Source organism: Globicephala melas, chromosome 15, assembly GCF_963455315.2.
Source record: "Globicephala melas chromosome 15, mGloMel1.2, whole genome shotgun sequence".
In the NCBI taxonomy this organism is placed as follows: domain Eukaryota; kingdom Metazoa; phylum Chordata; class Mammalia; order Artiodactyla; family Delphinidae; genus Globicephala; species Globicephala melas.
The window spans coordinates 23099439-23112614 of record NC_083328.1 but is presented as its reverse complement, the minus strand read 5'-3'; the positions used below and the strand labels follow the sequence as shown (position 1 = coordinate 23112614).

At 43.9% G+C, this 13176-nt stretch overlaps 1 protein-coding gene across 4 annotated transcripts in view; it reads left to right on the top strand.

Moving 5' to 3' along the window:
- Positions 1-13176, top strand: part of TMC5 (transmembrane channel like 5) — a 40798-nt gene that overhangs the window by 25432 nt on the left and 2190 nt on the right. For 3 of the 4 annotated variants that reach the window (XM_030847134.2, XM_030847133.2, XM_030847137.2), the window contains 8 exons: positions 243-321; positions 1094-1191; positions 2595-2690; positions 8119-8194; positions 8372-8505; positions 11072-11245; positions 11676-11754; positions 13067-13171. In XM_030847134.2, coding sequence (XP_030702994.2) covers positions 243-321; positions 1094-1191; positions 2595-2690; positions 8119-8194; positions 8372-8505; positions 11072-11245; positions 11676-11754; positions 13067-13171 — 841 coding nt within the window. The remainder of the gene's footprint in view (positions 1-242; positions 322-1093; positions 1192-2594; positions 2691-8118; positions 8195-8371; positions 8506-11071; positions 11246-11675; positions 11755-13066; positions 13172-13176) is intronic. The other variant, XM_030847135.2, reaches the window with a different exon arrangement.

The following is a 13176-nucleotide window of genomic DNA, read 5'->3' as shown; positions in this document are numbered from 1 at the left end:
GGGAAGACAGTGAGTCTTGAAGAGTCTCACTGGCATTTAAATGCTCTAGTCTAGAAGTGACACAAAATGACATACATCATTTCTGCTCACAACTCATTTGCCAGATCTAGCCATATAGCCCCACTCAACCACAGGGGGGCAGGAATTTCCATCCTACTGTACGCCCCAAAGGAAATATTGGCAAACAGCACTGATGACTGCTGTGGAGGGTAATGGTAGTTGTTTTCGCTTCTGTTTTTTAGAAACATCCTTCTGAAATTATCAATCGTTGGAATTCTTTGTTACTATTGGATCAACATTGTGGCCCTGGCTGGTGAAGAGGTGAGATTTCCATGCTGTTTTGCCTTAAGCTTGCCTTTGACCGCCAGGGAGGAAGTGAGTTTCTCAAGAGCTTCTGCTTATGATATTAGAGCAGATATCATGTTATTTTTCCATCCATCTGTCCATCTACTTATCCATCTATTCATCTAATCATCCATCAATTCTTCCATCCATCCTTCCATCCATCCTTGGGCCGTACACCTGAAACTTTCCTCATTCAGCCAAATCTAAAAGCTCTCAATCCATCAGCTCATAGCACTGACTTCCTACAGAGGTAGCTAACCACCAGTTTCATAAGCTGATTAATTCAACCTTCCCGTTTGTGCTGGTCTGCTAAACCTCTAGGCCACTTTCTTAATCAAGAAGATATTAATTGATTTTTCATAAGGTTAATAAGCAAAAGGAGTGGAGGCATTATTCACCATTGACACCTCCTGCTCTCCTTGGTTAAGAAACGGGATCCAGAAGGCATAGAACAAAGAAGAAAAATGTTAAAGGGGAGAGCTAGTGAGAAGGGAAAGTTTGGGTACCTGAGGAGGGCAAGCCTTAATGGGGGAAGAAGGAGCACAGGAAGAGAATAAACATTCTTGAAAACAAATTCACCCTAAAGGTGCATTTCTGTTGAGAGTGGGTCTGCTTTTCTGGGCACACAAAAACTCGGTCAAACTAAGCCACCAGCCACATTCTTAGGAGCACAGGGGGCCAGGAACAGATGGGAACTAAGTGGAGACAACAGCCTCCTCCCACATCCCAAATCTTGTTTGCCTTCCAGTGTTGGGAAACCCTCATTGGCCAAGAAATCTACCGGCTCCTTCTCATGGATTTTGTGTTCTCTTTAACTGATTCCCTCCTGGGGGAGTTCCTGAGGAGGTAAATATTTGTTTGTCTCCGAGTAATTATATCTGACGTTGTAACCAGAGCCATAGTCCTGGCTGAGCATGAAGTGTGGGTCCCTTCTGTACTCTAAGTGTATGTTGTTCTAAGTCTGCCTGTTGTCCTTTGAAATATTGTTTTCTTCTGAATTAACTGAAATTTCATCTTGACCTGACAGTCCTGTTGTCAAAGTTCATTTAATTCAATTGGCCCTATGCAATCTCCTGAGAAAGTTCTAGAAATTAAACACAGAAACAGAGAGTCATTTGACATCTTATCCACAATAGACCATTTTAATATTCTAGTCTATGTATATTCCTCCAGATTTGTCTATGCACTGCTTTGTGTGTGTGTATACTATATAATTTTCAAAGACAAAAATGGGGTCACACTGCAAAATCGCCATGGAGTTTGCTCTTACTAATTCTGTCAGTATGCCTTGTCATCTTTCCATGCCTGTACCTATAGATTTATCTCATTGCTTTCGTTGAATTTAATTAATGCACGAATTTTTATTTTAGACTCCAGGTGTGCAGGATTAGGGCAATGTCATCATTGGCCCATGTGTGGTCCTCTTTTATTTATTCATTTATTTTATAATAATATTATGAGCATCTCATTCCTAACAGACATTTACTTATTTTTGCAAATTGCCCTAGTGATAAGATGGCATGGCATAATACTGATTCCTTCCTCAGTGGGTAGGTTGAAAGCCAAATTTCCTCACTCAGTTTGCCCAAACTCACTTTTAGTTCAGCCTCTGTCCAGGGTCTGGACATAAAGGTGAGAAGTTTTTTGTTGTTGTTGTTGTTTTGTTTATTTTTTACAACAGTTTTTTACTGGCAATTCCTCCGTAAGAAAAAAAATCAGAGTGGTCTCAAGTTTCTTCAGAATAAATGGGGACGTAGGGCTCCTCCTTGTGGACTTAGAAAACAGGGAAACACCATTAACTCAATAGCAGTAACTGAAAGCTGAAAAATTTCGTTTATTTGGGTTGAGAGTGCTGAGTTTGGTCCCTGAAAAATAAGGTTTAACAAGCAAAAGGTGGTATAAACAAGATAATAGTTGGGATAATTTAATTATCTTATTTAAATAATACCTATTTTAAATTCGTAATTAATTATCTGTTTAAATAGTAGTTGGGATAATTTAAATAATGTTCTCTAGAATTTTTTTGAACCACTTTAGCAGTACCTCCATTGGAATGCATTGTGTTAATTCCATTTTCCCTCAATTATTTCTTCAAAACCATGCTCATACTTGGAATTTTCAGAAATTTGCAAGGGAACTTATGACTTTATTCCAAACTGGTGAGGATTTGTCCTCCTTTTTCGATTGTGAGGAATCTTTTGAAAGAGGGAGTTGATGGTTTGGGCACTAAACTCATGACATTTTCACAGAATCATTGGACTACGGCTTATCACGAGTCTTGGCCGACAGGAGTTTGACATTGCCAGGAATGTCCTAGAACTGATCTACTCACAGACTCTGGTGTGGTAAGTTTTGACAATCTTTGGCTTGCCCCGTGGTTCCAGCCCGACTGTGGACTAGGCATTTTGGTGGCAATGCCCAGAATCTGTGGTTTTCCAAAGCTGCATAGGTGATACCAAATCCAGCCAGTCTGAGAACCATGAATTCATGTCCCAGACTGTTCTTTTCCTTTATGAGGACTTCAGCCAAGAATCAACATAGAGCAGGGATTCCTAACCTGGAGGGCCCCGGGCCATATCCAGCCTGCAAGTATGTTTTTCTTGTCCGATGCAGTGCTTTTTCTAAAAATTTGAATTAACCACCAGTATTTAAGAATCAGGGGATTTCACATAAAATTTAAAATTTCTGACTTCTCGCCAAAAAAGGAAAGATCTAGATCATCTCCCATTATGGTAACAATTGGCTGGGCCTTGAGCTGGGGTGAGTGGTTCCAGTTTGCTGCAGACCCACCTTGAGCTATTGTCTCCCCAGTATTGATTTGCCCTTGATTGTTGCCCTTATGCTGTCAGTTTTTTTATGGTAGAAAACTTTACTTTGTATTGATATCGCAACAGAACTGGGAAAATAAAGGCAGAGAAAGTTGCCTTACACTTGATCTGCTTCACTCCCTGGTGGTGGGGCCCTGGTAGACCTCTGGAGCCTTTGGGGTTTGCCACCTCAATTTTGGCAATTGTGTATGCGTGCATGTGCATGTGTGTGTGCACGTGTGTGTGTGAGCATGCATGTGTGTTTTGAGGATAGCCAGCTAGTTGCATCAAATTTTTGACAAGCTCACCTAGAAACTCAAACCAATAGCCAGTGACTATTTTTATTTATTTAATTTAACATGATGTAGCTAATGCCAGAATTCTGCATGGCATATTACATTGCCAGGTTCCATCTTTTGGGGGGTTGCTAATCTGAAAGTAGGGGATTTGGAGTTGAATAAACTTGGATTCTGGGGCTGGCTCTTCTACTCACTGAGGTCACTGAGCTTCTCTGAGCCTCAGTCTCATCTGTCAAACGCACATAATAACAGCTGCCTTTGAATTGTGTTGAGGATTAAATCAGATGATACAAGAAAACTGCTTTGCAATCTCCAACGTGCCATACAACTGTAAAGTGCTTTATTTTCCAGCTCTTTAAAGTTGCCCCGGGTGATTTGGCTATCTGCAAATAACTCACTAATGTCAGTGAATTTATTTTTGGAGGTGGTGAGGACTTTTTCTTTGTGTAGTTTAGCTGATGCATTTGCACACTGCCAGGTCACCCACTGGCAACTGGGCAGTTTACAAAGGCCTTTTACTCACATTATCTCAATGAACAGGATGCCGTTGGGCAAATAACATAAACTCTCTCTAAACCTTGGTTTTCTAATCTGTAAATGGGGGCGATGCTCGCACCTACTTCGCGGGGTTTTGGTAACGATTAAATGAGAAAATGTATGCATTAAGTGCTTAGCGAGTAACTGATTCAGAAATGTTTATAAGTAGGGATATTACATGGCTGTTGTTATCCTTAAGGGCTCTTTTTAAAAAATTGTTGTAAAAAACACATAACATAAAATTTACCATCTTAACCACTGGTAAGTGTACAATTCAGTAGTGTTGAGTACATTCACATTGCTGTGTAACCAATCTCCAGAACTTTTTCACCTTGCAAAATTGAAACTCTGTACCCATTAATCAACAACTCCCCATTCCCTCTCCCCTCCAGCCCCTGGCAACCAGCATTCTACTTTCTGTTTCTTTGAGTTTGACTAGTCCAGATACTTCATATAAGTGGACTCACATAGAATTTATCTTTTTGTACTCGTTTATTTCACTTAGCATGATGTCCTCCAGATTCATCCATACAGCATGTGTTAGTTAGAATTTCCTTCCTTTTTAAGGTTGAATAATATTCCATTGCGTGTATGTACCACATTTTGTTAATCCATTCATCTGCCAGTGGACACCAGGGTTACTTATGCTTTTTAGCTATTGTGAATAATTCTACTATGAATATGGGTGTACAGATATATCTTTGAGACCCTGTTTTCAATCCTTTTTGATATATACACAGAAGTGGAATCGCTGGATTGTATGGTACTTATGAGCACTCAAATTTTTTGTTGTTTAGTAAGTAATGCGGGTAAGTCATCTGATTCAGTATCCAGGTTTTTGAATCCTAGAGGCTGAGCCCTCATACTATTGACCATTCGACAGAGATTCCCAGGGGAAGTGTTAGCTTCGAGGCGGGAAAGCTTACAATGAGATGCTCATTATTCTGGGCCTTTAAGGTTTTTGTTAATAAATCATAAATAAGCACAATCAGAAACACACATATCTTTTCCTTTCTCTGTGGCAATTATAGATTTAATCTCTGTGGGTTTTAGGAGAATATTGCCTTTGATGATGAGCTTTAAAAGAAGATAATAGAGTGACACAAATTGAGTGTATGTTAGGGATGATGGTAGAAAATGAGGTGAGGAAAATGTTTCCCAAACTTTAGTCTTTTGTACACCAGCCTGCCTATTTTTGGGGCATATCTATCTATCACCTGTACTGTTTTTGACTTAATATTATCTTTTAAATTGTTTGCCTTTTTAAAATTTAAATATATTTTTAATGAGTCTTTATCATCATCAATGGAAAATCATATCATTTGACAGAAATTGCAAGTAATTTGAAAAATAAAATCAATTCCATCACAAAAAGTCATTAAATTCTAGCTAGGGCTTCCCTGGTGGTGCAGTGGTTGAGAGTCCGCCTGCCGATGCAGGGGACACGGGTTTGTGCTCCGGTCCGGGAAGATCCCACATGCCATGGAGCAGCTGGGCCCGTGAGCCATGGCTGCTGAGCCTGCGCGTCTGGAGCCTGTGCTCCACAACGGGAGAGGCCACAACAGTGAGAGGCCGCGTACCGCAAAAAAAAAAAAAAAAAAAAAAAATCTAGCTAGATGCTGCTGTCTGTCAAGGCTCTCAGTCTAAAGGCTGCTTCTTTTTTTAAAGAAATGGAGGTTGGAAAGCGTTAGAACTTAAGGACCTTCTAGCACCAAACTGAGATTTTTTTTTCTTTTGGCCTCAGAAGCACTGGGGAGAGCTGAGTAACTCGATGCAGTTTAATGCCTGTCCCTGCAGGATTTCAGGCCTTCTTGAATGCCAAAGGGGGAGGAGGAATTCACGTCCCACATGTGGGACACCTGGATTAGGGCTGGCTGAAGGCCTCTGGTGGTTTAATTGATGGCTGTGTGGGTAGCGTTCTCTGCAAAATCTCTTTTTTTTTTTTTTTTAAACATCTTTATTGGAGTATAATTGCTTTACAATGGTATGTTAGTTTCAGCTTCACAACAAAATGAATCAGTTATATATATACATATATTCCCATATCTCTTCCCGCTTGCGTCTCCCTCCCTCCCACCCTCCCTATCCCACCCCTCCAGGCGGTCACAAAGCACCAAGCTGATCTCCCTGTGCTATGCGGCTGCTTCCCACTAGCTATCTACCTTACGTTTGGTAGTGTATATATGTCCATGCCTCTTTATCGCTTTGTCACCGTTTACCCTTCCCCCTCCCCATAGTCTCAAGTCCATTCTCTAGTAAGTCTGTGTCTTTATTCCTGTTTCACCCCTAGGTTTTTCATGACATTTTTTTTTCTTAAATTCCATATATATGTGTTAGCATACGGTATTTGTCTCTCTCTTTCTGACTTACTTCACTCTGTATGACAGACTCTAGGTCTATCCACCTCATTACAAATAGCTCAATTTCGTCTCTTTTTATGGCTGAGTAATATTCCATTGTATATATGTGCCACGTCTTCTTTATCCATTCATCCGATGATGGACACTTAGGTTGTTTCCATCTCTGGGCTATTGTAAATAGAGCTGCAATGAACATTTTGGTACATGACTCTTTTTGAATTATGGTTTTCTCAGGGTATATGCCCAGTAGTGGGATTGCTGGGTCATATGGTAGTTCTATTTGTAGCTTTTTAAGGAACCTCCATATTGTTCTCCACAGTGGCTGTATCAATTTACATTCCCACCAACAGTGTAAGAGGGTTCCCTTTTCTCCACACCCTCTCCAGCATTTATTGTTTGTAGATTTTTTGATGATGGCCATTCTGACCGGTGTGAGATGATATCTCATTGTAGTTTTGATTTGCATTTCTCTAATGATTAATGATGTTGAGCATTGTTTCATGTGTTTGTTGGCAATCTGTATATCTTCTTTGGAGAAATGTCTATTTAGGTCTTCTGCCCATTTTTGGATTGGGTTGTTTGTTTTTCTGTTATTAAGCTGCATGAGCTGCTTATAAATTTTGGAGATTAATCCTTTGTCAGTTGCTTCATTTGCAAATATTTTCTCCCATTCTGAGGGTTGTCTTTTGGTCTTCTTTATGGTTTCCTTTGCTGCGCAAAAGCTTTTAAGTTTCATTAGGTCCCATTTGTTTACTTTTGTTTTTATTTCCATTTCTCTAGGAGGTGGGTCAAAAAGGACCTTGCTGTGATTTATGTCATAGAGTGTTCTGCCTATGTTTTCCTCTAAGAGTTTGATAGTTTCTGGCCTTACATTTAGGTCTTTAATCCATTTTGAGCTTATTTTTGTGTATGGTGTTAGGGAGTGATCTAATCTCATACTTTTACATGTAGCTGTCCAGTTTTCCCAGCACCACTTATTGAATAGGCTGTCCTTTCTCCACTGTACATTTCTGCCTCCTTTGTCAAAGATAAGGTGACCATATGTGCGTGGGTTTATCTCTGGGCTTTCTATCCTGTTCCATTGATCTTTCTGTTTTTGTGCCAGTACCATACCGTCTTGATAACTGTAGCTTTGTAGTATAGTCTGAAGTCAGGGAGCCTGATTCCTCCAGTTCCTTCTTTCGTTCTCAAGATTGCTTTGGCTATTCGGGGTCTTTTGTGTTTCCATACAAATTGTGAAATTTTTTGTTCTAGTTCTGTGAAAAATGCCAGTGTGCAAAATCTCTTTTCCAGAGCTGTGGATACTGTGTATGGTGGGACTTGCCTGCTTTGCTGTGTTGGAATCAGGCTCCCTCTGTATGAGTTTTCTAGGGCAGCTACAGCAAAGTGCCACAGACCGGGTGGCTTAAACCACACACATTTATTTTCTCACAATTCTGGAGGCTCAAAATGCAAGATCAAGGTGTTGGCAGGGTTGGTTTCATCTGAGGCCTCTGTCCTTGGCCTGTAGATGGTGCCTTCTCCCTGTGTCCTCACCTGGTCTTCTTCCCTCTGTATGAGTCTGTTAGGTCAGTGGCCTCATTTTACCTTAATTATCTCCTTAAAGGCCTTATCTCCAAATACAGTAGCATTCTGAGGTACTGGGTTAGGACTTCAACATATGAGTTTCGGAGGGACAGAACTCAGCCCATAACACCCTCTTTCCCTGCCCTCCGCACAGATTACCTGTGTCTCCCCTGATCTCTGACACTCATCCCCTTTCTCTCATAGGATTGGAATCTTCTTCTGCCCTCTGCTGCCCTTTATCCAAATGATGACTCTTTTCATCATGTTTTACGTCAAAAATGTGAGTCAGTCTGAAGGTGGAACCATTCGGCTTTTCTCAGTCCCATGTGACCCAGTGGTGGCTGGAATTGGGTGTGGGGGCTGCTGGGAAAGGTGTCAGGGAGCTGATGTCTGGCTGGGGTCCCTCTGGCCTGCTTCTCCGGCTACAGAAGGGAAGTGACTGCTTCTCTTTCTTCAGATCAGCCTGATGATGAATTTCCAGCCTCTGAGCAAAGCCTGGCGGGCCTCACAGATGATGACTGTCTTCATCTTTTTGCTGTTTTTCCCGTCCTTCACCGGGGCCCTGTGCACCCTGGCCATCACCATCTGGAGGTAGGAGATGGCAGACTTTCACCATCTGGAGGTAGGAGATGGCAGACTTGGGGTGGGTGCGTGTTTTAACATATAGGTTTTATCATTCTTCAGGTATGGTGAGGCCAGCAGATCAGGAGACGACTACCACTGAAAAAATAATTTGTTATACTCACAGACCCCAAAGGGAGGGGGCACATCACACCATGGGTGGGTCACATGGGGAGGCACCAGGGTCCGTCAGAGGCAGAGGGAGAGAGCAGTCAACGTGGTCAAAAGTCTTTATTGTGGTTTCGGTGGGGAGGAAAGGGAAAGGCAGGGTTAGCGTGCTTAGGAGTGGTGAGTTTGAATAATCTCAGCAGGCTCTGGGGTATAGGGACCCTCTGGAGTTGGCTGGTATGTGACTCTGGGGTGATGGGGGCAGAGGAACAGGGCCCAGAGTGTGAGCGCTTGAGAGAGGAGCTGGAGGTGGGATGGGGGCTCAGGTTTGCATATGAAAGGCATGCTTTGTAGGCTAGCCCTGGGAAAGGCAGTCTCTGCAGGATCAGTAAGGCCCCAGATGCCACAGGTCAGAATAAAAAGACACGCTTCATTCAGTGTTTAACCCAAGTTGCCTTGGTAACCAACAGATGCTGCTACAACCAAGGGAGGCAATATATCCAAGTTGGGTCACCACCCGCCAGGTGCCCAGTCTTGACGGCACGCTTCCTTACTTCCTCCAAGTTCTGCAGCTTCCCAGCTGGGGAGAAGGCAGCTCTCCACATGCAGAACAGAACTTCCTCTAATGAACTGACAGGCCCTGTCTGGTCAGGCTCCCTCTTACCTCTCCAACCTCACCCCCATGGCTCCATCCTACTCCAGCCTCAAGGCTCTCAGTCTGTTCCTGGGACCCTGGGAGCCTCTCCTCACATGGGATGGGGTTACATCTTTGAAGTGCTCTCCCCAGTCCCTTTGCTTGGCGGTCTTCCTTCCACCCTCATCTCAAAAGTCCTCTTGAAGACCTGACTTTCACCACCATCCTCGTCTTCTGTCAGCAACCCCCTCCTCTCTCTCTCTCTCAGGGTGGTTTCCTTTGTTCGTTCCCTAGTTCGTGTCAGAAATGCCTTTGAATCTTTGTTTAATTACATACTCACTGCTTGACCATCTTTCCCACTAGAACCTGGGAGGGCAGGTATCATGTCTGTCTTGTTTACCGTGGACTCTCCAGGGCTTCGTATGTAGCACAGAGCCTGGTACTGATCTCAAGGAGACAGCAGTGAGCGTTGGTTTGAAGCAGGATCTTAGTTCCCTGCCCAGGACTTGAACCTGGGTAGCCTGGCTGAAAACCAGGAATCCTAGCTGCTAGACCAGAGAGGGCTAGAGGCTAGAAGCAAAGTTCCCCTGGCTCTTGCCCCGTTTGAAAGCAAGAATATTTCAAGGAGGCAAAAACTGTAAAAACAGGTACAAAGCTGCTTATTAGAGACACAGCACAGCAAGTGGGAGAGCACACAGGGAAACAGTTTTTTTAATTTAAGACAGAAGCAAGGCAGAGATACACACCTGGAGAGAAAAGGGTGTGGGTGTCCTCCCTAATGAGGAGGAATGCAGTAAAGAGGCGGTTAGGTCATTTATATAGAGCAGTTCTTGCACAACTTTTAGCCAAGATGGATTCCAGCGCAGAGGCCTGTGGGAGGCTTGGCATCACCTATTATGGGGTGGAGCCCCCTCCTTTTTAACCCCAAGGAGTCTTTCTGTGCATATGTAGTCAGGGAAGTCTCCGTGACCTCAAGAATCAGAAATATGTGTTCTCTTTATCTGGGCAGGACTCAGCTCCTCTCTGCCCCTGCCATTACTGTTAAAGTGTCCACTGGAGACAAAGTCCAGCTATTCACCCTGCTCCTGTTGTTATTTCTATCTGGAAGTATAGAAAGGAAACTGGCTTGTAAATGTCTAACCTGGAGCCCATCTATCTCCTGCCTCAGTACAAGGGCGGTAAACTTTTGTAGAATGAATGAGCAACCGAACACACAACAAGGGAGTTGATTTTTAGGATACTCGTGGAACTGGAACCATGAGGGTCTCAGCGGCTTCAGGGCAGGCTCTTCTGTTCTGTGATGTCCTTGACTCTCTCGCCGTGTTTACTCTCTTTTCTCTCTTCCTGACCAGTTCCTTGTTGCCTTTTAGTTTCTGCTTGTTCACAACAACTGATTTCATGTGGCCATTATTACCACAACTCCAGCTTCCCTAGATTACAGCCTCCCATCTTTGTATTTCTTAGTTCAAGTTCCTAAGGAAGAGAGTCTGATCGTCCCAGTTCATTTCTTTGTGCCAGGATACCACTGAGACCCTTCTGCCTGGTCTTTGGATTGGTTACGGTTGGATCAGGTGATACCCCTGTCCAAGAGCTGGTCCTTGGAGTGCAGGTCATGAAAACAAAACACACCAGCTGGGGCTATGAGCGAGAGGGTTTCCTTTGCAGGGGGATGTGGGTGGAGCAGGTAAGAATTGCTGGTTCCATGTTCAGAGCCCAGAAACGACTGGGCTATTCTAGAATAAACTATACCTGAGTCTGGCACTAGACATGCTTCTCTGTCCCTTGTTTTATCAGATTGACACCTTCAGCTGACTGTGGCCCGTTTCGAGGTCTGCCCTTCTTCATTGAGTCCATCTACAGGTGGATTGACACCCTGAGTCAAAGTCGCAGCTACCTGTGGGTCGTTTGGATCTACCAGAACCTTGTCAGCAGCGTGCACTTCTTCTTCATCCTCACCCTCATTGTATTGTAATTGGGGGCCCTTGGAAAACTAGTGGGGGAAATACCTCATCTACACGTCATGTGGGCAGCCGAGGGCTGTTTGGTGGGAAGGCAAAGACTACAGTGGGGCTCAGTGTTCTGGGTCATCCCGACTCTGCCCTTGAATTTTTCTAAAAGTTATTTAATATCTTCTTATCATTTTTTGGGGGGGTCTGTTTTTTTTTTTTTTTTTTTTTTGCGGTACGCGGGCCTCTCACTGTTGTGGCCTCTCCCGTTGCAGAGCACAGGCTCCGGACGCGCAAGCTCAGTGGCCATGGCTCACAGGCCCAGCCACTCCGCGGCATGCGGGATCCCCCTGGATCGGGGCACGAACCCATGTCCCCCGCATCGGCAGGCGGACTCCCAACCACTGCGCCACCAGGGAAGCCCTGCCATTCTTTCTTTTCTTCTCTTCCAGAATCATCACTTACCTTTACTGGCAGATCACAGAGGGAAGGAAGATTATGATCAGACTGCTCCATGAACAGATCATTAACGTAAGTCCCATTGGATCCCTTTGTTATTCTCCCCTCCTTTTTAACATTTTGTAATGGAAATTTTCAAACACAGTCCAAAATAGAGAATAGTACAATGAACCTTCCCACCACCTAGCCCTGACAACCATTAACCTTTGCATACTCTTATGTCCTCTACACTATCTCTTTGCTGTAAATCTCGATTATTTTCAAGCAAAATCCTAGCCTTTATATCATTTTATCTGTAGACTCTTCTATATGCCTGAGAGATACACCCTTTTAAAAAACATAACCACGGTACCAATCATCACACGTAAAAGAAAATTTAGTAATTCCTTACTATCATCTTATAGTCAGTCAATGGTCAAATTTCCCCAACTGTCCCATTAAGTGTCTTTTTTTTTTTTTTTTTTTTTTTTTTTTTTGCGGTACGCGGGCCTCTCACCGCTGTGGCCTCTCCCATTGCGGAGCACAGGTTCCGGACGCGCAGGCTCAGCGGCCATGGCTCACTGGCCCAGCCGCTCCGCGGCATGTGGGATCTTCCCGGACCGGGGCACGAACCCGTGTCCCCTGCATCGGCAGGTGGACTCTCAACCACTGCACCACCAGGGAAGCCCGCATTGCCTTTTTACAGCAGGATTACTCAAGTCAAAATCTGAAAAAGTGTCACACGTTGCATTTGGTTTTATGTGTTGTTTACATTTCTTTCAATCTGTAGCTGTTCACACTTCCTGCTTCTCTTGCCATTTATTGTTGGAGAAACCAGGTCTTTTGTCTTGTAGTCGTTCCCACATTCTGGATATATCTGATTTGTAACCCTGCGGTGGTGTTTAGCACATTTATTTCTTTTTTCTTGTTTTTTAGCAAGTTTTAATTTATTTAATTTATTTATTTTTGGCTGCGTTGGGTCCTCATTGCTGCGAGTGGGTTTTTCTCTAATTGCGGTGAGCGGGGGCCACTCTTCATTGCGCACGGGCTTCTCATTGTGGTGGCTTCTCTTGCTGGGGAGCAAGGGCTGTAGGCGCGCAGGCTTCAGTAGTTGTGGCGCACGGGCTTAGTGGCTCCGCGGCATGTGGAATCTTCCCGGACCAGGGCTTGAACCCGTGTCCCTGCATTGGCAGGCAGATTCTTAACCACTGCGCCACCAGGGAAGTCCCGAGCACATTTATTTCTTTAACCTCTATTTTAAAATTAAGGAAACTGGGCTTCCCTGGTGGCGAAGCCAATGTCCAGGACCCTACCTGCCTAAAAATCAACCTTTCCATCATTTACTTCCCAGCCCCACACCATCATTCATCCTCCATGTTTTTGTTTTTGTTTTCCTTCTTGGCAGGAGGGCAAAGACAAAATGTTCCTGATAGAAAAGCTGATCAAGCTGCAGGATATGGAGAAGAGAGCAAGCCCCACCTTGTTTACGCCAGACACGAGAGACGTGGAGGTGAG